This window comes from Hyla sarda, chromosome 6 (genome assembly GCF_029499605.1).
Source record: "Hyla sarda isolate aHylSar1 chromosome 6, aHylSar1.hap1, whole genome shotgun sequence".
Lineage (NCBI taxonomy): Eukaryota > Metazoa > Chordata > Amphibia > Anura > Hylidae > Hyla > Hyla sarda.
In genome coordinates, this window is record NC_079194.1 from 103,619,876 (window position 1) to 103,646,972 (window position 27,097).

General features: G+C 42.5%; 1 protein-coding gene and 1 long non-coding RNA gene across 6 annotated transcripts in view; one reads left to right on the forward strand and one right to left on the reverse strand.

The window, feature by feature from the left end:
- Positions 1-4,248, forward strand: part of LOC130275923 (monocarboxylate transporter 2-like) — an 88,697-nt gene extending 84,449 nt beyond the window's left edge. For all 5 annotated transcript variants that reach the window (XM_056524567.1, XM_056524565.1, XM_056524568.1 and 2 more), the window contains 2 exons: positions 131-973; positions 2,418-4,248. In XM_056524567.1, coding sequence (XP_056380542.1) covers positions 131-973; positions 2,418-2,725 — 1,151 coding nt within the window. In that variant the 3' untranslated portion in view covers positions 2,726-4,248. The remainder of the gene's footprint in view (positions 1-130; positions 974-2,417) is intronic.
- LOC130275925 (uncharacterized) lies at positions 577-27,097 on the reverse strand. Its single transcript, XR_008844957.1, has 4 exons — positions 26,972-27,097; positions 26,784-26,833; positions 15,025-15,178; positions 577-679 (listed from the first exon to the last, which is right to left on the reverse strand). It is a non-coding gene; the product is annotated as an uncharacterized LOC130275925 (long non-coding RNA).

Sequence of the window (27,097 nt, forward strand, 5' to 3'; positions counted from 1 at the left end):
ACATTTGCAACAGTAAATTCACCCCTATGTACATAAATTATTTATTTGGGAGTAAGCCTTGTCCCTAAGTGTTGTATGGACCAGAATGTTATTCTGTTACTCACTATGACTTTTCATTTTTTTTCTCCAGGTTTTGGGTTCTCTATGAACCTCCAGCCATCCGTTATTGTGGTAGGAAAATATTTTTTGAAAAAACGTCCAATGGCTAATGGCCTGGCCATGGCAGGAAGTCCCGTAGTTCTCTCTACACTTGCTCCTCTAAACCAGTTTTTGTTTGACAAGTATGGATGGAGAGGAAGCTTTCTTATTTTAGGTGCCTTACTGCTTAACTGTTGCGTTGCGGGTGCTCTCTTCCGACCAATTGGACTCCAGACAAAAACTAAAAAAGACAAGCCAGACAAGGACCCAGAGAAAATAAATATAAGTCTGGCAGGACAAGAAAAAAACTTGAAACCCGAGAAGAAAGAGACAGAAAGTTGTTTGACAAAATTCAATAAGGTCTTGGATTTGAGTTTGTTTAAGCACAGAGGCTTTTTGATCTACCTCATAGGAAACGTGTTGATGTTTATAGCCTTTTATGCCCCTATAGTGTTTCTTGCTCCTTATGGAAAGCACCTTGGTGTTGATGAGTATTCAGCAGCCTTCTTGTTGTCTGTACTTGCCATCGTTGATATGATCGCTAGACCAGCCACCGGAATAATTGCAAACACAAAATGGATCAGACCAAGAATTCAGTACTTTTTCAGCTTTTCTGTAATATTTAATGGTTTCTGCCACCTCATGTGCCCTTTTGCTACAAGTTATGTTGGTCTTGTCGTGTACTCTGTGTTCTTTGGCTTAGGGTTTGGCATGGTATGTTCTCTGCTCTTTGAAACTCTTATGGATCTTGTTGGAGCAAAGCGGTTTTCAAGTGCCGTTGGATTGGTTACAATTGTAGAATGTGTCCCTCTACTTCTGGGACCCCCAATTGGAGGTAATTTTCTTATTTTATTCTAATCACTTTGTTTAAGCCTGGACATTTATATTTATAATCTTTGTTTTCAGGCTCTGTTCACATAATGCTTGAGACTTCCTAGTATTTCTCAACTTATATCTCCAAACAAAGGCTTTGATGAATACCACTATAAAGGCATATAGTGACATATGTCACCAATAAGCCTACCATGTTAAAAAAAAACACTTTATTAAAAAAAAGTTATGACAAAATATACCGACCTGTTGTATAACAACAGGAAACTTTTTTTGTCTTCTGACAAGTAAATTAGGCCATAAAGAAAAATTCAGACTATACGTGATAGCTTTCCTAATACACATTAGACATCTGCCGGTCACGGGATGACGATCTAATTTGTATGGAGGATTGGGCATTTTGAATTTCTACTGCTCGATACCTTTGTTCTCAGGAAGATAAGCTGCTAGTAAAGGAGCCTGACATACGGCTTCCCCTCCTCTCTCCATTTTTAACTCATTAAAGCTTGGAAAAGTCACATATTTATATGCATGGTAGGATGAGGGAAGATACCGCTCAGCCAGATGAGTGTTTGAACAACAGCTGTTTTTATCTGTAGGCTTTTAGTCTATAGTCTTTTAGTCTATAGAGTTGTGTTGGGAGCTGTAGTTCTGTACTAATAATGAGTTAGTAATTATAGCATTACCAATGTGAATTTACAAATTACCCAGGGGTATTCTGGGTAACCCCTGATTGTGGGGATGTTCGACTTCTGTAACCCCAGTGATCTCACGTACGGGGTTCAGTTACTTACTGGTCTTCGGTACACTCTAGCCCCCACCTTCCGAGACAAGTAGAAGTGAGGGTCCACTCAGCAAATCACCTGCAAAGACCGAGACCCTGTCTAAGCAAGCCATTTTCTAAGCAGGCCATCACTCCCGCTTGTCTCATGTACAGGATAGGAGATAAGTTTGTTACCCAGAGTACCCCTTTAACCCTTCACAAACTGAGCTAAAAAAAAACAACATACTTTTAATATTATGAGTACCGGACACCCGTGCAAATTGTATTTGTGTCACACAGGATATTTAATATTGTTTGTGTAGGTATAGGAAGATTTGCACTAATTTTTTTATTCCTTTTTTATTTGAATTTATTTTATTTGAATTTAATTCATTTTTATTTATTCATAATATGTTTTTCCTTATTACTGTATTAATTTATTAACTGCCTCTGGCCTGGCTGAGGTCACTGGTGCCTGGCTGGTTCAGGTACTGATGATAGCATTCCAACTATAGAATGTTGGTTACATCCATAACCAAATAGTGCTGCCTTAGAAGAACTACATGTACAATATGACAGATTCTTTTTAACCTATTTAATCCCCAAAGATCAAATGTGTCTGTATTTGTCCTTTTAACCCTGTATGTTGTATAGTCATAATATTTGTATGCTTCTGTTACTTCAGGTGCTATTGTGGATACCTTTGGAGACTACAAATACATGTTTTTTGAATGCGGGGCTATTATGGTCTTTGCTGGACTTTTCCTTCTCATTGGGAACTTTTACAACTACCGTATGCTTAGGAAAGAAGCAGAGTTGGAAAACCAAGAACTGAAGAAGGATTTAGAAATGAAGGATGGCTCTGCTTTGAAAAAACGTGACTATGAGCAAGTGAGCAGTGACGATAAGCCAAAGAATGGCAATGAGGTCCAGGCTGCCAAATGTGATAATGAAAAATGTGAAGATGTCAATGGATCTGGTCATCAATGTTAGAAGCACTTGAGAACACTTATAACTATTTGTAGGTGTGATATCCATATAAGACATTTCTGTCATCTATCTGGTGCTCCGTGTTTCCGGATTATGTGGTGTCAACAAGGGGCTTGACCGGAAGAAATTACCCAACTCTAAAAAAGGGGACCGACAGAACATGCAAACTTGGAATTAAGGCATCTCACTATGCAATATATTGCATTCTGACCATGCAATATATTTAATTACAAATGATCTCCCTACAAGGAGGATAGAAGATGCTCTAAGTACTTCTAAACATATATAGGTGTCCCTGAAATGGTCAAATATCCATCTAAAGAAATTGATCGTAAGCTTTTGGTCTATAAATGCAAAACAGTTTGGTCTAAAAGTGTCTCAAATGGGTTGCCCCATTAGAACATTACCTGTAGATACATTACCAATCACTTTAAACAGCAGCAGATAGCCAGTGCAATGAGTGTATCCATTTGGAGGACTCCTTTGAATGGGCAACATACAATAACACATTGTTCTTGCTGTGGTCACTGTAGGTGACATGAGCAGCCACTGCATCTTCCACTGTTGGTGACAGCTGATTGAGTAAATTTAAAGAGGTATGCCATAAAGAATGTTACCTATCTAAAGCTTAAATACTAGATAAGTGAGGATCTGACTAATGGAACCCCAGCTGACTACTAGAATGGATTACCCTGATTCTCCATTAACCCTAGCTGCACCATGATGGCTCAGCTGTTTGAATGGAGTGGCACCTAAGTATGCTTTTGCCATATACTTTGAATGGAGCGGAAGGATTTTTAAGAATAAATGATGTTATGACTCAGGGAAACAACATTTGGCTTTATGTATCGGTTTTAGAAGAATTACCGTAGAAGACAATGACCTTAGTAACCAATCACCGTGCAATGTTAATTTTTCAAGGGTAATTTAGACAATAAAAGCTAAGCTCTTATTGGTTAATAAGGGCAGCAAGGCCATATTTTCTTTTAGGGCCCTTTCACACTGCTGTTGCTCCCCATCGAGAGCTGCTGTTAAAGTCTACATTTTTTTTTGTCAATTTAGCAGCCGTTCTCGTGATGGGGAACAGTGGGCAACAATGGGTCCCGGCGGCTCTCATTTACTATTGTGGGGGCCGCTGGGACCCGTTATTTTTTAAAGGGAATAGCGGGAGAAAAAAACGGCTTTTGTAGTTATTTTTCTCCCGCTATTCCCCCAGGCTCCCCCGAAGGCCGTCACACTGCCGTGTGCTAATGGCAGTGTGAAAGTAGCCTAAGACATTTTTGGTAAATTAGCCAATTGTTTTCTTATATTTATGACTTATACTTAAAAACATCTTGTGTTTTGTGAACTTGAATATGACAATTCACACTCTAAAGGGCACTTTCATTTTTAAAGGACCAAATATTTTATGAAGAAAAACACTGATTGAACTCTGTCAAACTTTATTAATGTGAACCAAAGAAATCTCGTTTGTTCCTAAATTAATTCAAAGCCAATGGTAATTATTTTGGCAATAATTGTACCATTCCACAGAATAAAGATATTTATTTAAAATAGTATATGTCTTCTCTTGTTGTAGCATTCCCTTAAATCAGTATATGGTAATACAATTAAGTGTTTTTCAACCAGGTTACCTCTAGCTCTTGTAAAACTACAACTATCAGCAATGCCCGGACTTATGTGTCTACCACCTATATTTCTCTCACAAATACCTTCCATCTGTTGCTCAAATTGTTCGTCATCCTGTGCTCTGGAGGGGGTGTGTCCCTCACTCTGCCTGAATCTCTGCACTTTCTCCCTGAGTCTGTTGTGCTGTGTCTCTTCATCCAATCACTGCAGGCTGCTCTGTAACCCCCTCCTCTCTGTTTTCATGCTGTACTCTGATAGACAGGAGTGTGCACAGAGGAGTGCTAGCCCACCATCACTTACAGGACTTTGTTCATGCCTGTGCTTCAGCTTGGACAAAGATTTTGCTGTAGCCAGACAGGATTACGTTCCGAAGGGTATGGGAACCCCTAGTGGTCTTTTTTCAGCCATGATTTCCATAAAAAAAAGTGATAAATTTTTTTATGAAGTATATTAGAAAAGTAAATTTTTTTGCCAACATATGAAAAGTTTTTTACTCTAACAGTTCCCATTTAATGTTTTACCTGATCATATATCCCATCCCATAATACTTTACAGGGTTCAGATAACATAAAGAAGTTGCAGTGATCGGTTGATGTCTACAGGTGCAGCTGCTAGAAAACCGCCAAATTTTCTAGAGGAAAACTGCAGCAAACCAGATTTTCCTTTGCAACTACATTATTAACCAAAGAGACAGACCACAAAAAACGGGAACGAAAAAAGTATAATTTAGTATTTATGTAGCAATGATAATGTCTTAACCCCTGTGTATCGTAGAGGCGCAATATACTGTGAACTCCCAAACCAATATCTAACCAAAAAGCACTAATGGAGTTACTTGAATGACTAAAAAAAAATTAAAATTTTATTGATATATAATATGATCAATTTCTGATGCAGTAGGTCCGGGTATGTCGTTGTTATATTGATGTTATTCCTTCTTTTTCTTGCAACTACAGTGAAAAATGCTGTATTCCATGGCAGAAATTCAGATAAATGGCTGTATATATAAAACATGGACAATCCCAATCCTCTAGAGAAATAATTGCTCTTACATATGTTCCGGGGTTGTCTTCAGAAGACTATCCCTTTAAAATGTCAAATTCCGTGCGTAAATTCCTCAGTGTGAAGCAATCTATTATCTGGCTAGACACCAGCATCCTAAATTGCTGAGAAGTTGGAGTCAGTTCACATTACTGTATGTACATTTTTTATGTATTTTCTTACTTACAGTGCATTTTTTTTAGAGAAATATTACCATGAGGTGGAAGTGATTTGGTCTATAATTTCATTTGAAATGTGTTAAAAAGTCTTTAGGCTATGTTCCCATTGTTACGCCGAGCGCTCCGGGTCCCCGCTCCTCCCCGGAGCGCTCGCAGCATCCTCTCATTCGCAGCGCCCCGGTCAGACCTGCTGACCGGGTGCGCTGCAATATCACTCCCAGCCGGGATGCGATTCGCGACGCGGGAGGCGCCCGCTCGCGATGCGCATCCCGGCTCCCGTACCTGACCCGTTCCCCGTCTGTCTTGTCCCGGCGCGCGCGGCCCCGCTCCTTAGGGCGCGCGCGCGCCGGGTCTCTGCAATTTAAAGGGCCACTGCGCCACTGATTGGCGCAGCAGGCCTAATCAGTGTTATCACCTGTGCACTCCCTACTTATATCTCACTTCCCCTGCACTCCCTCGCCGGATCTTGTTGCCCTTGTGCCAGTGAAAGCGTTCCCTTGTGTGTTCCTAGCCTGTGTTCCAGACCTCCTGCCGTTGCCCCTGACTACGATCCTTGCTGCCTGCCCTGACCTTCTGCTACGTCCGACCTTGCTCTTGTCTACTCCCTTGTACCTTCTTCAGCAGTCAGAGAGGTTGAGCCGTTGCTGGTGGATACGACCTGGTTGCTACCGGCGCTGCAAGACCATCCCGCTTTGCGGCGGGCTCTGGTAAATACCAGTAGCAACTTAGAACCGGTCCACCAACACGGTCCACGCCAATCCCTCTCTGGCACAGAGGATCCACCTCCAGCCAGCCGAATCGTGACACCCATGTTTTACAACATTTTGACCATGTTATTTGCTGTGATTTTCCAAAATCTTAGAGAAAATTATGCTTTTTTTAACCACAATTTGTGCAATCAAAGTACCATTTTCCAGCAAGTTTCTGCCAAAGACTGTTCGGGCATGCTGGAAGTTGTAGTTTTGCCACAGCTGGAGGCATACTGGTTGAGAAACACTGCCCTAGCCACTTAGGCACCACGGGCGCACAGGTACGCCCTGGTACTTTAGGACCAAGGGCGTACCTTTACACCCTGAGATTTCTAGTCCCCACTGCTCGGGGAAATTGTTCAGCAGTCACACACCTGGGAGGGTCCTGAGTTCAATTCAGATCGGCAATTTGTGGCGATACCAGGTGACCCGGAAAAAAAGGATGATAGGTGCCGTTCGACACAGCACCTATAGCACTAGGAGTGAGATGGCACTGGTGCCACCTCACTCACGATCGTCCTGATTCGTCAGCCGTCACCGGCCGATGAATCAGGACTCCTGCTGTGGGGGTGTCCCTAACGGCACCCGCTTTGCCCCTATTCCGGAGGGCCAGAGCAGGTGCCAGGAGTGTGGACAGGGGGCCCACGATGGTGGTGGCAGGAGGATCCGGCGTGTGCGCAGCAGCAGGAGGTAAGGCTGGCCTCCTGCTGTTGCTTAGCAACAACTCCCAGCATGCACAAAAGGGCATGCTGGGAGTTGTTGTTATGCAACAGCATAAGGCACTACTACAGCTCCCAGCATGCCCTTTGGTAGTTTGTGCATGCTGGGGGTTGTAGTTATGCAACAGCTGGAGGCACATTTTTTCTATGAAAAAGTGTGCCTCCTGCAATTGCATAAGTACAATCCCCAGCATGCACAAACTACCAAAGAGCATGCTGGGAGTTGCAGTAGTGTGCCTCCAGCTGTTGCATAACTACAAGTCCCAGCATGCCCTTCGGCTGTAAGTGCATGCTGGGAGTTGTAGTTTTGCAACAGCTGGAGGCACAATGGTTGTGAAACACTGAGTTAAGTAACAAACTGTGTTTTGCAACCAATGTGCCTCCAGCTGTTGCAAAATTACAACTCCACGCATGTATGGTCTGCCAGTGCATGCTGGGAGTTGTAGTTTTGCAACAGCTGGAGGTTTGCCCCAGGGTACATTCACTAGGGCAAGGGTTTACAACGAGTTTTATGCTGCAAGTTTGAGATGCGTCAAATTTTCCACCGGAGCTCAAACTCCCAGCAGAAAACTTGCTGTAAACCCCCGCCCGTGTGAATGTACCCTAAAAACACTACACTACATAAAAAGTAACCCCCCCCCCCCCCCAATAAAAATAGAAAATGTCTTGTACGGCAGTGTTTCCAAAACGGAGCCTACAGCTATTGAAAAACAACAACTCCCATTTTGGAAACAGAACCCCTCACGGAACGTAACAAGGGGTATAGTGAGCCTAAACACCCCACAGGTGTTTTACAAATTTTTATTAAAGTTGGATGTGAAAATAAATTTTAAAAAATTTTTTTCACTAAAATGCTGGTGTTACCCTACATTTTAGTATTCGTTTTAGAGCATGGAAATACTTCATATGTGGATGTAAAGTGCTCTGTGGGTGAACTACAACGCTCAGAAGAGAAGGAGCGCCATTGGGCTTTTGGAGAGCGAATGTGTCTGAAATTGAAGGCCATGTGTGTTTACAAAGCCCCCATGGTGCCAGAACAGTGGACCCTCCCCACATGTGACCCCATTTTGGAAACTACACCCCTCATGGAATGTAATAAGGGGTACAGTGAGCATTTACACCCAACAGGTATCTGACAGATTTTTAGAACAGTGGCCGTGAAAATAAAAATTAAATGTTTCATTTGCACAGCCCACTGTTCCGAAGATCTGTCAAACACCAGTTTGGTGTAAATGCTCACTGCACCCCTTATTACATTCTGTGAGGGGTTTAGTTTCCAAAATGGGGTCACATATGGGGGGGGGGCACTGTTCTGGCACCACGGGGGCTTTGTTAAGCACATGGCTCCCGACTTCTACTCCAACCAAATTCTCTCTCCAAAAGCTCAGTATTGTAGTTTGCCTGCAGAGCACTTTACATCCACATATGGGGTATTTCCATACTAAGAAGTGGGGTTAGAAATTTTGGGAGGCTTTTTCTCCTATTACCCCTGGTGAAAATGAAAAATTTGGGGTAACACCAGCATTTTAGTGCAAAAAATCTAATTTTTCATTTCCATGTCCAGCTTTAGCAGAAATTTTTCAAACCCCTTGTTACATTTCTTGAGGGGTGTGGTTTCCAAAATAGTATGCCATGTGTTTATTTATTTTTTTGCTGTCCTGGCACCATAGGGGTTTCCTCAATGTAACATGCCCCCCAAAAACCATTTCAGCAAAATTTGCTTTCCAAAAGTCAAATGTGACTCCTTCTCTTCTGATCATTGTAGTGCGCCCGCAGTGCACTTGACGTCAACACATGGGGTATTTCCGTACTCAGAAGAGCTGGGGTTACAAATTTTGGGGGGCATTTTCTCCTATTACCTCTTGTAAAAAGGTCAAATTTGGGGGGAAATCTGCATTTTAGTGAAAAAAAAAGAATAATTTACACATCAACTTTAACGAAAAGTCGTCAAACACCTGTGGGGTGTTAAGGTTCACTGTACCCCTTTTTACGTTCCTTGAGGGGTGGAGTTTCCAAAATTGTATGAGGTATTTCCTTACTTGAGAGAAGTTGGGTCACACATTTTAGGGGGCATTTTCTGTTTTTACCCCTTGTAAAAATTCAAAATCTGGGTCTACAAGAACATGTTAGTGTAAAAAATTTAGATTTTGAATTTCCTCCTTCACTTTGCTGCTCTTCCTGTGAAACACCAAAAGGGTTAACACACTTTCTGAATGTCATTTTGTATACTTTGAGGGGTTCTGTTTTTATAATGGGGTCATATATGGGATATTTCTAATATAAAGGCCCCTCAAATCCACTTCAAAAGTGAACTGATCCCTGAAAAATTCCGATTTTGAAACTTTTGTGAAAAATTGGGAAATTGCTTCTGAACTTTGAAGCCCTCTGATGTCTTCCAAAACTAAAAACATGTCAACTTTATGATGCCAACATAAAGTAGACATATTGTATATGTGAATCAATATATCATTTATTTGGTATGTCTATTTCCCTCACAACCAGAGAGCTTCAAAGCTAGAAAATGCAAAATTTTCAATTTTTTCATAAAATTTTGAAATTTTTGACTAAGAAATTATGCAAGTATCAAAGAAAATTTACCACTATGTTAAAGTAGAATATGTCATGAAAAAAAACTATCTCGGAATCAAATTCAGAACAGATCTGATAGGTGATTACATCATCCTGTAGTTATCAGGAAGTCAGCTGACCCAGGATGGACCACTTCCTGTGATACATTAAACACTGTGATTTTCTGTGGTCAGGCTGGTGATCAAATGACCAAGTTTAAGTGATAAAATGCATGGATGCAGTTGTGCTGGAATAAACCAGGTGGCACTGTAGGATTAAGTGATAGTGAGTGTGCATGATATGGAGGAAAACATTTCGGGAGTGCTTTTTTAATGAAGAGTGTAAATTGCAATGCATAAAGCATTTCCATCTACAGGGGTAGTCCAGCGAAAAACAAGTTATCCCCTATGTATAGTTTAGGGGTTAAGTGTCTTACCACTGGGACCCCCTTCCCCTGTGATCTCCTGAACGGGACAGGACTCTCTGAGAGGAGTGTGTGCTGTAGACAGCACGCGCTACATTCATTCTGTATGGGAGTGCAAAGAGATTCGAGTGCTGTACTTGGACATCTCCTGCACTCCCATAGAAATTGATGGACCGCATGCCGTCTGCAGCACACACTCATCTCAGAGAGAGTTGGGTCCCATTCAGGAGATCACAGGGGGTCCCAGCGGTCAGACCACCGGAAATCATGTAAATAGGGCATAAATAGTTTTTTGCTGGACCACCCCTTTAACTCTGCATGGACCATAACATTCCCTTTGCGCCCAGCCCAGTGAATGTGAACCGAGAAGCGAGGCAGACAGTGTAAGTTCAGAAGCAGGTACTCCTGTGTTTGACAGAAGTCCCTGCTTCTGTACTGATTCACCTGACACGAATAACAACAAAGTTGGATTTTTTTGTAATCTTTTGAAAAATGTTATTTGTTCCTAATCGATTCGCTCATCTCTATAATTGCAAGTCAATGAGGAAAAAAAGAAATGATCACCATGCATCCATCCCATCCCATCCAATGGAAAACCAAGACAAGTGTGATCAAAGCCTTAATCCAACTGACCTTACCAACAAAGGAATCTACATTGGATTCCTGTAATGGATGCATGAATGCTGCTTATTACTAGCCACATTTTCTATGGTTTCATTGGAATATGTAGGCAGATACCGGTACTTATAATATTTTGGCAGTGACCTTGTTTGCAGCATGACCCTGAGAAGGAAATTATATTAAACGTGGTAGAGGATAGAATGTTATGTTCTAGAACAATGTGAATGTCTCGGGTCATGTTCTCTTCCTGCCCCAGACAAGCAGCTCCGTTATGTCGGCCATTGACTGGAGAATACAAGAGGCTTCTTTCATCAGTCATTCCGCTCACATGCCTGGATGCCAGGAGTGACTAGTAATGAAGGTAATTAAACATCCATCTATAATTAATTTCACACACTTCCCTGCCTCTGACAGACAGTCTGGATATAAAATCTCCGAGAACACCGACATGTGCTATTACATTTTCCTTCTACTGAGATCAGCAAACAATATTGTGATCGCCAATAATATCCTCAGTAAATCTCTTTAATCATTTATGTGAACTTTCAAAAATAAAATAAAAAAAGAAATACAGTATGCCTGGCTGTGCCATAACTTTCATAGAAAAGAAATGTTTCTATGACACTTACTGAAATGAAGACATGCTGGTGAGGAGGGATGGGGACCCCATACTGGCGACTGGAGGGAGTACTGGTGATCTAACATTTATCACTTATTCTGTGTATACGGGATAAATGTAGTTATCGGGAAATGTCCTTTGAATAGTGTTGGTTCATCTATGGTTACATCAAGGGCCTATCTGGAATTTATATTATTTACAACAAAATGAGATAGGCCCCACCACTGGATGATAGTAAAGTAAAACAGCAAAATACATAGTAATAATCCAAGGTTTGAATATTAGCACCACATAGTAGTGTTCTCTGTATATTAGTAAATTGCATTATCAACCAGTGATAGGGATTAAATCAATGTACCTGTGACTGATTCTCTCAGCACTATTAGGCCTCTGCTACCCTGCCGCAGTGTTGTCAGCAGACTCCCCCAGATCTCCTTACTATGATGGTTTGGGGGGCTTTTTTTTAAATTTTTTTTATTTAAAGGAGAAGTCCAGCCATGGCTAAAACAAAGCTGCTGTGTTGTCCACATTTTTCATGGTATGAGATAGTGTTTCACAGTGCCCGAGTCCTTTGCACAACTGTAATAGATGGGTGTCCCAACCGTCTCTGTGACATTCATTTGCAATAATGGGACATGGGGGAGATTCATCAAAACTTGTGCAGGGGAAAAGTTGACCAGTTCCCCATAGAAACCAATCAGGCTTCTTTAATTTTTTTAAGATGAAAGAAGCGATCTGAGGCCTCTGAAAAATGAAAGAAGCGATCTGATTGGTTGCTATGGGGAACTGGTAAACTTTTCCTCTGCACAGGTCTTGATAGACACCTTTTTAGATGACTGTTGGAGATGAGCAAATTTTTGAAAAATGTTATTCGAACAATTCGCTGAATTTTGTTTCGGTCCGAATCGAATTGCTATTAAAAACGGCTATTTCTGGCCTACAGAAAGCCTCAATAGGGGTGTAGAACACTTTACCTTGCTGTAACACGCATAGGGTGTATGCTGGGTTAGTGAAATAATATTGTTACTTAGTATGACATGCAGATCAGAGGCGTAGCTATTAGAATCAATGTTGCAGAGTGGCACAATGACAGAGCCTGGAGGTGGCATCAGTATGAGGAGACCATATAGTGGCTGAATAACACAGCGTGGAGGTGGCGGCAGCATGAGGAGACCACATAGTGGCTAAATGACACAGCCTGGAGTTGGCGGCAGCATATAGTGGCTGAATGACACAACCTGGAGGTGGCGGAAGCATGTGGAGAACGTATAGTGGCTGAATGACACAGCCTGGAGTTTGCGGCAGCATGAGGAGAACATACAGTGGCTGAATGACAGCCTGGAGTTGGCAAAAGCATGAGGAGACCATATAGTGGCTGAATGACTGCGTGGAGGTGGCAGCAGCATGAGGAGACCATATAGTGGCTGAATGACACAGCCTGCAGGTGGCGGCAGCATGAGGAGAACGTACAGTGGCTGAATGACACAGCCTGGTGTTGGCGGCAGCATGAGGAGACCACATAGTGGCTGAATGACACAGCCTGGCGTTGGCGGCAGCATATAGTGGCTGAATGACACAGCGTATAGATGGCGGCAACATGAGGAGAACATATAGTGGCTGAATGACACAGCCTGGAGGTGGCAGAAGCATGAGGAGACCATATAGTGGCTGAATGACACAGCCTGAAGTTGGCGGCAGCATGAGGAGCAACCTGAAACCCTCTTCTCCTGATGATGATGAAGCCTCTTCTGCACCCAGGTCCCAAGTGCGATCGGCTTCATCATCATCGAGTTGGTTTCTGCACGTCACTGATGTCCTCCTCAGGTTCCTCAACAGGGTCTGCTTTAGGAGCCTGAACGCTAGCAACACCACCACCCACGTCACTCTCCTCATCACTACTTGCCCGCCTGGCGGAGGAAGCGGCGGATGTCTCCTCCACTTCTTGGCTGGGCAATAGCTGCTGACTGTCCTGTTGTAGATCGTCCTCACTAAATACTGGAGCAGAACCAACAGCATACAATACTTCTGTAGGAGAGGGGACAGAGGCAATGGGAGGACAGGGACTGCTCCCGGGCCATGCCAACTGAGGGATGTGTCTGAGGAACCCACTGACTGTTGACTGGGGGTGTCAGATGTCATATGTGATGAAGTTGATGACATGTTAACCAATCGATGACGGCAGATGGGTTGCTGGTCGAAACACGACCGTTAGCTGATACCGGAAGCTCAGGCCTCTCGCTACGACTCCTGCTGCCACTTTCCCCAAGTATGCTGCGACCTCTGCCTGTTGAATTTGCACCTCTGCCACTCCTCTGTGCACGTCCTGGTACTTCTCTGCCTGACATACTTAGTGTGTATATGAGGGGAGGACAATGCGCTTCACTACGCTTAAAACAGAATTTGTCTACAACACCAGCAGGTGTGTACTTTTGGCTCGCCTTTCACAGTATCTAGGCCCTTAAGACTTTAACAGGAACAAAATAGTACACCCCTGAGTTGTACGTATGTGGTATGCACTTATGAGGGGAGGACAATGCACTCCACTATGCTTAAAACAGTATGTGTCTACAACAACAGCAGGTGTGTACTTTTGGCTGGCATTTCACAGTATCTAGGCCCTTAAGACTTTAAGAGGAACAAAATGGTATACCACTTAGATGTACATATGTGGTATGCACATATGAGGGGAGTACAATGCGCTCTAGTGCGCTTAAAACAGTATTTGCGTACAACACCAGCACTACACACGAGTGCTGTAGCACACAGTCGCTGTGTACTACACCCAAAATTGCACTCTCTCTTAATCTCACTCCCTTCCCTATCAGTGCTTCTAGGCTGGATTTAGGCATGAGGTTATTCGCTGCTGTAAAAAAGCTTTTCTGTGCAACACACTGCTCTCTGTCCCTCTCTGTAATAGAACGCTGATGTGACTGGGAGGTGAATCGCTGCTGGAAAAATGCTTTTCTGTGCAACACACAGCTGTCTGTCCCTTTCTCTCTGCAATAAAAGGCTGAAGTGACTGGCTGCAAAGATGGCTGCCGATTATATAGGGCTGTGACATCACACGGGTGACTGGCTGCTGTTATGCTGCATCCTGCATGTGATTCAGGGTCATCCCACCTACCCTTGTTCCTGCCTTCCCAGGATTCCTTGCCCCATGTCCTCACATGTGGATCCACCATTTTAGAAGCCCTGGAGCCGGGACTGCACTAAATGGAGTTTAATTCGCGGTGATATTCGCATTCATTGCAAATCAAATTTTTCCCGATATTCGGAACAAATTTGGATTCGTCAGATTCGATTCTGTCATCCCTAATGACTGTAGTACACAATGCACTTTCTTGTGACAAATTTACTCTCCAGTACCAAAAGAAGCTACTAAGTCTCAATCTAAAACCCATACCAGGTCCTTCTTCCACCCAATACTTTCTTTTTTTTTTTTTTTAACATGTGTGAATATGATCTTTACAGCCACATATTTTATTGGTTCAGTAGAACATAAAACATCCTTGAGTCATGACCTTTTGCCAAGTTTGTAAAAAAATGCATTAAGGGTCTATTCCCAAGTACAGTATTCTTCGCAGATTTGATGCGCAGATTTGATGCGCAGGATTTTCTGCTGCAGATTTCAATGTAAAATTAATGACTTGAAATTCTGCGCATCAAATCTGCGCAGAATACTGTACGTGTGAATAGACCCTAAAGAAGTATTCTGTCTTTTCTTTTTTTTTTGCCTATATTATGCATACTTACCATCTCCAGTCCTACAGCGCCATTTGCTGTATTCCAGCACAGCTGAATCCATGTGTTTCATTGCTCTAATTTGGTCATGTGATCACACCTTTGACTCTCCAAAACTTCCAGTGCCTAATGGTTCCAACAAGATGTAAGTTCAGGGTTTGACTACCTGTGAAATACAGGATGACATCATCACCTACAGATCCCCTCCCAGCTCCATCTGCTATGTCTATGGGACCAGGATATATCGTAGTTATACACCTCCCCTGAGGCTGTGTTTACATATTACAATTTTGCAGCATTTTCAACGTTTTATTCTGCGATTTTCCCAAAATTAACCCCTTAAGAACGCAGCCCTTTTTCACCTTAAGGACTGAGCCCTTTTTTGCAATTATGACCACCGTCACTTTACAAATTAATAACGCGAAAACGCTTTTACCGAATATTCTGATTCTGAGATTGTTTTTTCGTGACATATTCTACTTTATTTTGGTGGTATATTTTCGCCATTAATTGCATCCTTTTTTGGTGAAAAATCCCAAAATTTCATGAAAATTTTGAAAATTTAGCATTTTTCTAACTTTGAAGCTCTCTAATGGTAAGGAAAATGGATATTCCAAATAAATTTTATTTTTATTCACAAATACAATATGTACACTTTATGTTGGAATCATAAAATGGACATACTTTTGCTTTTTGAAAAAATTAGAGGGCTTCAAAGTAGAGCAGCAATTTTCAAAAATGTCATGAAAATTGCTAAATCTGAAGGGACAGATGTTACAGAACTACAACTCCCAGCATGCCTGGGCAGTCAAGGCACGCTGAGAGTTGTAGTTTGGCAACATCTGGAGGGCTACTGTTTGGGCATCACTGTAACAGTGGTCTCCAAACTGTGACCCTCCAGATGTTGCAAAACTACAACTCCCAGCATTCCCAGACAGCCTTTGGCTGTCTGGGCATGCTGGGAGTTGCAGTTTGGCCCCCCTAGTGGTTCCCACAGTAAAGATTGATTTACTTTCACTTTCAATTCCCCACCCCCCCCCCCCCCACTGTCGATTCCCTACCTGATCAGGATCCTGCAGGCTCCAGCAAAGATCCCAGGTCCCTAGGCATCTTCTCCTGCAGGTACGGCCTCCATCTTCTTCCCAGAGCCCCTCGACATCCAGGGCCGGGCAGAACGGGGGGTTGCCATGGCAGCCCCCTGTCCTGCGCTGCCATTGGTCAGAACTCCGTTCTGAGTAATGCCAGGGGATAGGAGTAGATCGCAGCTTTGCGATCTCACTCCAATCCTTTAGGCTGATCGGGGCTGTTGCTGACAACTCCGATCAGCCCTATTTTCCGGGTGATCGGGTCACCAGAGACCCGATCAGCCCGGAATTGGAGAAAATCGCATGTCTGAATTGACATGCAATTTTTTCCGATCGCCGACATGGGGGGGTCTCAGGACCCCCCTGGGCGATGTGCCAGGGTGCCTGCTGAATGATTTCCGCAGGCATTCGGCTCCGGTCCCCAACCGGCTAGTGGTGGGGACCGGATTTCCCACGGGCGTATGTATACGACCTCGGTCCTTAAGGACTCGGAATGCAGGACGTATCCATACGCCGTGTGTCCTGAAGAGGTTAAGGCAACAAAAGGTGCTATTTTACAGCAATTGTGTCATTATTACCACAATTTTTTAAAATTGCAGCAGAAATAGCCAAAATGCTGTAAAAACTTGAAAAAGACTATAACAATTCAACAATTCATAAAACACTTCAGTTGTCATTATAAGTCAAATCACTTTTTCCTCATGGCAATACTTCTCTAGAAAACATATTTTGAGTAAGAAAACACATCTATACTGCATGTAATGTGAATTGACTTCAACCTACATTTAAGTCTAATAAGTTCACCTGGGTAACCTCCAGAACCAGTAGCCCTATTAGATGACCAGCCGGAGTGTTCAAACTCCTGACCCTCAACCACAGGATTCATGAGAAATGTAGCACCTTAACCCCTTAAGGATGCAGGGCGTATCCATACGCCCCCGTTTCTGAGTCCTTAAGGACTCAGGGCGTATGGGTACGCCCTGCATTTTTCCAGCCCCTGCCGCTCGCCGGGCAGGGACCGGACTGGGATGCCTGCTGATATCGTTCAGCAGGCATCCCGGCATATTGCTCAGGGGGGTACTGAGGTCCCCCCATATCGGCGATTGTCCGATTTGCAGCGATTCCGGGTCAATCGGGTCTCTGGTGACCCGGAGACCTGGAAAAAAAGAGTGAATGGGGCTGTCCGAGACAGCCCCATTCACCCTTACCTAGCAGGAGGAAGGTGGCAGGGGTGCCGCCTCACGATCACGTGATTGATCGGTTGGAACGACCGACCAATCACGGCCCTGCTGGGCGGCGATCGGGACTGTTATCATCGCGGCGATCGGGGTCTCCTACCTTGCCCTGGTCCGGCGGGGGTCCCCTCAGGATCGGTGGCGGCGACAGGAGCAGCAGAATTGGTGGCAGCAGCGGGGGTGGTCCCGGCGGCAGGATACAGCAGGAGGTGAGGCCTGTTCACTTCCTGCTGTTGTTTATCAACAACTCTCAGCATGCAAAGCCAAAGGGCATGCTGGGAGTTGTAGTTTTGCAACAGCTGAAGTTCCAACTACAACTCCCAGAATGCCCTTTGGTAGTCTGTGCATGCTGGGGGTTGTAGTTATGCAACAGCTGGAGGCACATTTTTTCTCTGAAAAAGTGTGCATCCAGCTGTTGCATAACTACAACTCGCAACATGCACAGACTACCAAAGGGTATGCTGGGAGTTGTAGCAGTGTGTCTCCAGCTGTTGAAAAACTATAACTCTCAGCATGCCCTTCGGTTGTCAATGCATGCTGATTGTTGCAGTTTTGTGACAGCTGGAGACACATTGGTTGCGAAACCAAGTTTGTTACCTAACCCAGTGTTTTGCAACCAATGTGCCTCCAGCTGTTGCAAAAATACAATTCCCAGCATGCACTGAGAGACTGTACATGCTGGGAGTTCTAGCTTTGCAACAGCTGGAGGCACAATGGTTTTGAAGCACTGAGTTAAGTAACAAACTCTCAGTGTTTTGCAACCAATGTGCCTCCAGCTGTTGCATAATTACAACTCCCAGCATGTATGGTCTGTCAGTGTATGCTGGGAGTTGTAGTTTTGCAACAGCTGAAGGTACATTCACACGGGCGGGTTTACAACTAGTTTTCTGCTGCAAGTTTGAAATGCGGCAAATTTTCTGCCGCAGCTCAAACTCCCAACAAGAAACTCGCTGTAAATCCGCCCGTGTGAATGTACCCTAAAAACACTACACTACACTAAATAAAAAGTAAAACCCTACATATACAGGGTTTCCCCCCCCCCCCCCCCCCCAATGAAAAAAAAAACATCTTGTACGGCACTGTTTCCAAAACGGAGCCTCCAGCTGTTGAAAAACAACAACTCCCAGTATAGCCGGACAGCCACTGACTGTCCAGACATGCTGGGAGTTTTGCAACAGCTGGGAAACAGTTTTGGGAAACACTGCCGTAGGGTATTTTTGTGGTGGATTCAAATCCCTCATCTAGGCCTCAAATGCGCATGGCGCTCTCTTGCTTTGGAGCCCTGTTGTATTTCAAGGTAACAGTTTAGGGCCACATATGGGTTATCTCCATTCTCGGGAGAAATTGTGTTAGAAATTTTGGGGGCTTTTTCTCCTTTTACCCCTTATGAAAAGGGTAAAGTTGGGGTCTACACCAGCATGTTAATAATCATTTTTACACTAACATGCTGGTGTTACCCCATACTTTTAATTTTCACAGGCGGTAAAAGGAAAAAAAGACTGCCAAAATTTGTAACGCAATTTCTCCTGAGTACAGAACTACCCCATATGTGGGCGTAAAGTGCTCTGCGGGTGCACAACAAGGCTCAGGAGTGAGAGCGTCCCATGTATATTTGAGGTCTAAATTGGTGATTTGCACAGGGGTGGCTGATTTTACAGCGGTTCTGACATAAACACAAAACAATAAATACCCAGATGTGACCCCATTTTGGAAACTACACCCCTCACGGAACATAACAAGGGGTATAATGAGCCTTAACATCCCACAGGTGTTTTTGACGAATTTTGTGAAAATGAAAAAAATATGGGGTATTTCTATACTAATTTGGTAACACCAGCATTTTAGAGAAAAAAATCTAATTTTTCATTTTCACGTTCGCCCGCTGTACCCCTTGTTATGTTCCTTGAGGGGTGTAGTTTCCAAAATAGTATGCCATGTGTATTTTTTTTTTTTTTTTTTGCTGTTCTGGCACCATAGGGGCTTTCTTAATGCGACATGCCCCCCAAAAACCATTTCAGCAAAATTTGCTATCCAAAAGCCAAATGTGACTCCTTCTCTTCTGAGCAGTGTACTGCACCCGCAGAACACTTGACATCCACACATGGGATATTTCCATACTCAGAAGAGATGGGGTTACAAATTTTGGGCGGCATTTCCTCCTATAACCTCTTGTAAAAATAACAAATTTGGGGGAAAACCAGCATTTTAGTGAAAAAAATCATTTACACATCCGACTTTGAAGGAAAACTGTCAGATATTTTCTCCCGCACTATCCACAGGTACTGGTGGATAGTGCGGGAGTGTAGTTTTATTCTATGTGTATATCTTGCTGTAACTGGCACGAGCAGGGCTTCTGCAGCTTAACTGGCACTGACGTCAGCGCTGCTTATGAATATTCATCCCCCCTCCTTCCAGTTCTCCCTCTCTTCGACGATTTTAACTGGAGAGAGGGGGGGATGAATATTCACCAGTACCTGTGGATAGTGCGGGAGAAAATATCTGACAGTTTTCCTTGACGGAAAGTCGTCAAACACCTGTGGGGTGTTAAAGCTCACTGGATCACTTGTTACATTCCTTGAGGGGTGTAGTTTCCAAAATAGTTTGCCATGTTGTTGTTGTTTTTTTTTTTTTTTTTTGCTGTTCTGGTACCATAGGGGCTTCCTAAATGGGATATACCCCCCCAAAAGCCATTTCAGAAAAACTCACTCTCCAAAATCCCATTGTCGCTCCTTCACTTCTGAGCCTTGTAGTGCATCCACAGAGCACTTGACATCCACATATGAGGTATTTCCTTACTTGAGAGAAATTGGGTTACAAATTTTGGGGGGGCCTTTTCTCCTTTTACCCCTTGTAAAATTTCAATAAACTGGGTCTATAAGAACATGTGAGTGTAAAAAATATGAATATTTTGAATTTTCTCCTTCACCTTGCTGCTATTCCTGGGAAATACCTAAAGGGTTAACACGCTCTCTGAATGTCATTTTAAATACTTTGGGGGGGGGGGGGGGGGTGCAGTTTTTATAATGGGGTCCTTTATGGGGTATTTCTAATATGAAGACCCCTCAAATCCACTTCAAAACCGAACTGGTCCCTGAAAAATTCTGATTTTTAAAATTTTATGAAAAATTTGAAAATTGCTGCTGAACTTTGAAGCCCTCAAAATTTTGGGATTTTTCACCAAGAAAGGATGCAAGTAACGATGAAAATTTACCACATGTTAAAGTAGAATATATCATGAAAAAACTATCTCGGAATCAGAATAATCGGTAAAAGCATCCCAGAGTTATTAATGCTTAAAGTTTCAATGGTCAGAATTGCAAAAAAGGGCTCAGTCCTTAAAGGAGTACTCCGCTGCCCTGCTTCCGGAGCTCCGCTCCCCAGAGTCCGGAAGTTTATTGTTCCGAACGCTGTGAGCGGGCTTCCGTTTTCAGGGCTGCCCCCTCATGACTTCACGCCCGCCCCCTCATGACTTCACGCCCGCCCCCTCAACGAAAGTCTATGGTGAAAAAGGGCTCAGTTCTTAAGGGGTTAAGGACAAGGGGTTTTTCGTTTTTGAAGAAAAAACACCATTTTGTAACTTTTGGGGGCTTCCGTTTCTACGTAGTAAATTTTTTGGTAAAAATGACATCTTATCATTATTCTATCGGTCCATACAATTAAAATAATACCCTACTTATATAGGTTGGATATTGTCGTACTTCTGGAAAGAATCATAACTACATGCAAGAAAATGTATACGTTTAAAATTGTCATCTTCTGACCCCTATAACTTTTTTATTTTTCCGCGTATGGGCCGGTATGAGGGCTCATTTTTTGTGCCGTGATCTGATGTTTTTAGCGGTAGCATTTTTGTATTGATCTGACTTTTTGATTGCTTTTTATTCATTTTTTCATGATATCAAAAGTGAACAAAAATACTCTATTTTGGACTTTGGAATTTTTTTGCCATACGTCGTTGACCATGCAGTTTAATTAACAATATATTTTTTATAATTCGGACATTTCCACACGTGGCGATACCACATATTTTTATTTTTATTTACACAGTTTTTTTTTTTAAATAGGAAAAATGGAGGGTGATTCAAACTTTTCTTTAAAGAATGGGTTAAATTATCTTTATTCACTATTTTTTCACTTTTTTTTTTGCAGGCAGACTATACATTATTCTCTATAATAGCAAAAATATGAAAATCCTGGAATGCTTCTTCAAGTTTTTTCTTAGTTATAGCTAATCCTAGGAAAGCTTGGAGGCCACCAACATGACTCTTATTACAGCTACCACAGAGGTTGTTACCCACCTTTTCTAGACTGTGAATGGCAGTGACATAGGTGCGATGGGTAGATTTGCCCATATCAGATGTCAAGGAAAGCTGCTTGACCATATTACCTATTGGTAGTTTGTAGACATACAAATCATCTTCTGTGATAAGGACACAACATATACCTTCATCCATGACAGTCATACAGTGAGGGATGTCCCCTATAAAGGGCAGTGTCAGCTTTTATAGCTGTGTTCTGGTCATTTATCCTAGACAAAAGGTTAATGAGTAAAATGTCTGTTTATAATGGAAGATTGGTCAGATCTAGATGTTACTATTGTCGGATAAGATCGATTCCTATCTATAGACGGAAGAAACTCAAAGACAGGTGAACAAAGCTGTAGGTCAGTGGTCTCCAAATGTCGAACCTCCAGCTGTTGCAAAACCACAACTCCCAGGATGCATGGACAGCCAACGGCTGTCTGGGAATGCTGGGAGTTGTAGTTTTGCCACAGCTGGAGGTCCGCCGTTTGGAGACTACTGCTGCTGTATGGGGTAGAAAATTCTTTAATGTTGTCCTTAAATAGTAGATCAAGGGCGACCTATTCAGTTTGTATGTTCTCAACATGTTTCCTTCTGGTACTCCAGTTTCCTCAGGCCCCTTTAAAAAACATACTGCTAAGTTTATTTGATATTTATATTGTGATACCCAATGAAAACAGGGACACATGATGGCAATCTCTGTACAGTGCTGTGGTATATGTCAGTGCTATATAAATAAATAAAATACATACATTTCTAATAGCTTTCTTAATAGGCAGTGCTCTATGTAGTGTAAACACTGCTGTTGGTGGCCAGTGCAAGATAATGCACCCTCGGGCAGAATATAGAATATTTGACACAGTCCTGACCTCAGTATCTGAGGAAAGGGATTTAGGAGTAAATATTTCAGAAGACTTAAAGGGGTGCTCCGTTGTAAAACATATTTTTTTAAATCAACTGGTGCTAGAAAGTTTAACAGATTTGTAAATGACTTCTATTAAAAAATCTTTACCCTTCTAGTACTTGTTAGCAGCTGTATGCTAGAGAGGAAATTATTTTCTTTTTTAATCTATTTTTTGTCTTGTCCACAGTTCTCTCTGCTGACACCTGATGCCCGAATCAGGAACTGTCCAGAGAAGGAGAAAATCCCCATAGCAAACCTCTCCTGCTTTGGACAGTTCCTGACACGGACAAAGGTGTCAGCAGAGAGCACTGTGGACAAGACAAAAAAGAAATTCAAAAATAATAGAATTTCCGGTATAAGCAGTAGAAAGAGAGAAGTGCTCATGCTGCTGTACAGAACACTGATGAGACCTCACTTGGAGTGTTGTGTGCAGTACTGGAGGCAGTATCTCCAGAAGGATATAGATACTCTAGAGAGAGTCCAGAGAAGAGCTACTAAACTAGTACATGGATTGCAGGATAAAACTTACCAGGAAAGGTTAAAAGACATTAACATGTATAGAAGAAAGAAGAGACAGAGGGGATATGATAGAGACTTTTAAAAGCATAAAGGGAATCAACACGGTAAAGGAGGAGAAGATATTTAACCCCTTAAGGACTCAGCCCATTTTGGCCTTAAGGACTCAGACAATTTAATTTTTCCGTTTTCATTTTTTCCTCCTCGCCTTCTAAAAATCATAACTCTTTTATATTTTCATCCACAGACTAGTATGAGGGCTTGTTTTTTGCGCGACCAGTTTTTCTTTGTAATGACATAACTCATTATATCATAAAATGTATGGCGCAACCAAAAAACACTATTTTTGTGGGGAAATGAAAACGAAAAATGCAATTTTGCTAATTTTGGAAGGTTTCGTTTTCACGCCGTACAATTTATGGTAAAAATGACGTGTGTTCTTTATTCTGAGGGTCAATACGATTAAAATGATACCCATTATTATATACTTTTATATTATTTTTGCGCTTAAAAAAAATCACAAACTTTTTAACCAAATTAGTACGTTTATAATCCCTTTATTTTGATGACCTATAACTTTTTTATTTTTCCGTATAAGCGGTGGTATGGGGGCTCATTTTTTGCGCCATGATCTGTACTTTTTTTTGATACCACATTTGCATATAAAAAACTTTTAATACATTTTTTATAATTTTTTTTTAATAAAATGTATTAAAAAAGTAGGAATTTTGGACTTTTTTTTTTTCGTTCACGCCGTTCACCATACGGGATCATTAACATTTTATTTTAATAGTTCGGACATTTACGCACGCGGCGATACCAAATATGTCTATAAAAAATTTTTTTACGCTTTTTGGGGGTAAAATAGGAAAAAACGGACGTTTTACTTTTTTATTGGGGGAGGGGATTTTTCACTTTTTTTTTACTTTTACTTTTACATTTTTTTACATTTTTTTTTACACTTGAATAGTCCCCATAGGGGACTATTCATAGCAATACCATGATTGCTAATACTGATCTGTTCTATGTATAGGACATAGAACAGATCAGTGTTTTCGGTCATCTTCTGCTCTGGTCTGCTTGATCACATACCAGAGCAGGAGACGCCCGGAGCCAGACGGAGGAAGGAGAGGGGACCTCCGTGCGGCGTTATGAATGATCGGATCCCCGAAGCAGCGCTGCGGGCGATCCGATCATTCATTCAAATCGCACACTGCCGCAGATGCCGGGATCTGTATTGATCCCGGCACCTGAGGGGTTAATGGCGGACGCCCGCGAGATCGGCAGCCGGGATCAGCCGCGCATGACACGGGCATCGCTCCAATGCCCGCGGTTATGCTTAGGACGTAAATGTACGTCCTGGTGCGTTAAGTACCACCGTACCAGGACGTACATTTATGTCCTGCGTCCTTAAGGGGTTAAAAGAAGAAAAACTTCCACAAGAGGACATAGTTTTATATTAGAGGGAAAAGGTTTATGCAGTAATATCAGGAAGTATTACTTTACTGAGAGAGTAGTGGATGCATGGAATAGCCTTCCTGCAGAAGTGATCGCTGCAAATACAGTGAAGGAGTTTAAGTATGCATGGGATAAGCATAAGGCTATCCTTCATATAAGATAGGGCCAGGGACTATTGATAGGATTCAGATTATTGGGCAGACTAGATGGGCCAAATGGTTCTTATCTGCCGACACATTCTATGTTTCTATGTTATGTTTATATTATTCTCCATTCTGAATTTTTGTTAGTGACCTATGGGAAAGGGGATTTACTTTGCTATTCTCGGTCATACCCTATAGCAAACCCTTCTGAACTTAGATATATACGGTACATTAGGGAAAAGCAGTCTGTGCAGTTCTCTAGTCTATAACTGGAGTTTTCCATAGATTGTTGGAGCCTAGTTATCCTGTATGATTAATGGGGGCCCTGACTAGGGTATAACCCTTTTTGTGAAACTTCTGGCTATTTATCATTACGCAGTCAGCTTTTCCATTAATTAATTTCTCCTAATGTTTGTGAAAACAGGCAGACAGAATGTAGCAAATTGTGTGTTCATTACAGTGAAATAATGAGGTAATGATTTTCTGCCACAAAAGCTCTGCTCCGCAGCGCTTTATTACTTCATGCAGTTCCTCCTTTCGGCCTCTAGAGGCCAGCCTTGTACTGTAGGAAAAACTTTACTAGAAAGCGTCCAACTGTGCCGGTACTAATCTCGTGTGTCGTATTAGATTCCAAGTGATTTTACTTAAAATTCCATAGCTAATTAGTAATAATTAACAATCATGACATGTACATTTCTACAGGCTATATACGGCTGTGGTATAAAGCGTTACTTAACGGCTGCAGTCACATTCCCTCTGCAAAAAAGGCTTAAAGGGGTACTCCGACATCAGGTAGAAAACAAAACAAAAAAAAAACATGCTGCAGAAGCAGATAGCATTGTTTACCTGTCTGCCCCAGTTCTGGAAAAATATATATATATGATTATTGGGGGTCTCAGTCTTGTACTTCCTAGTTGAACAGTTTGTTAGCACTATAATTCCCACAATGAATTGCTTTTCTTCAGCTCATTATTACAGTCCTCCCACCCTTCCTATTCCCCTCCCAGAGAACTCCTCTCAGTTTCCTGCCAGAGCTGTTGCAGAACATCTCATTTCACAGCAGACAATCACACAGTCAGGTCCAGCACCTGCTGCATTCATTCCTTGCCTGCTCCTCTACCTGTGGAAATTCTCAGCACAAGGCGGCATGCTTTAAACACCCTTAATTCTTCTCTAAATCTCCCAATAAAGATGAATATGTGTATATGACAGGAAGATCATGATGTAGGCTGTAGGGGCTGGTCAGATGGGATGCCATCACTCAGGGATAGGGCTTGAGTTCAGACACAACATCCAGCCAAGCCTCCTGAGACAATAGATTATGTAGATTATGATTACAGATTATAAGATTATGCATTGTCTTGGGAGAGAGGCAGGGGCCAGGGAGCTGGATAGAGACAACACCATATTGAAAATTAAAGAGTACACAACTTCCGGTGAGGAATGAATCATGGAAAAGAATGTGGAAGCAATGTGGGGGCCTGACCACTGATTCCCTATGGCAGTGGTCTCCACCTGTGGACCTCCAGATGTTTCAAAACTACAACTCCCACCATGCCCGGACAGCCTTTGGCTGTCCGGGCATGCTGGGAGTTGTAGTTTTGCAACATCTGGAGGTCCACAGGTTGGAGACCATTGCCCTATGGGATCTCCAGAATAGGGGTTCTAAAGCTCTTGATGAAATGTTGCGGTGGTTGTGCAAGCACACTACTGCTTGATTCAAGTCTTTGGGACTGCTGAAGGTAAGGGATACGTCAAAATGACAGGACATTCCCTTATAGGCTTTGGACACCTTTTGCTCTTATTTATTTCTTTTCTGGATGCAAAACTAAGGAACTTTCTAAATAGTCTTTACTCATTTGGCTAGCTCTAGGAGAGATCAGAAAAACCTGTAAACTTTTCTACTCTCCCCCTTCCTTCTCTCAGCAGCACAAACTGGGGATAGAAGGGAGTGCATACAAGAAGGGCAGCCCAAATAGGCTATAGATAGAGAGGAATACACACAAAAGGCAGTCTGTGGGAGAAGAATCATATGGTCTGTGTACACATGTAGACAGAAAGCAGCGTACACAGCAAACTGAGCACACAGACCTCCCATCCATCATGCATTACAGGAAAGACTCACCCACCTGAGAAGAACCCAAACCTAGAATCTGGCTGAAAACTGCATATCGGGGTTCTGAAAATAAATGGGGGAATGAAGATTGCATTTTTAGCTCAAAGTATGCACTCAAGTGACAACTCACTATATATCAAAATATCTGCAGGGAAACTGATGAGTATCTAATCCTGAGGGTCTTGTTGCTAGGATCCTCACCCATCATGAAAACAGGGGTCCTATACCCCTCTGGATGAATGGAGTGGCGGTTGGCTTTCTTTATCAGTCCCGGGTTGGTAATTGTAGCAGTAGCATACATACCTGATCACTTAGGGGGAGATTTAT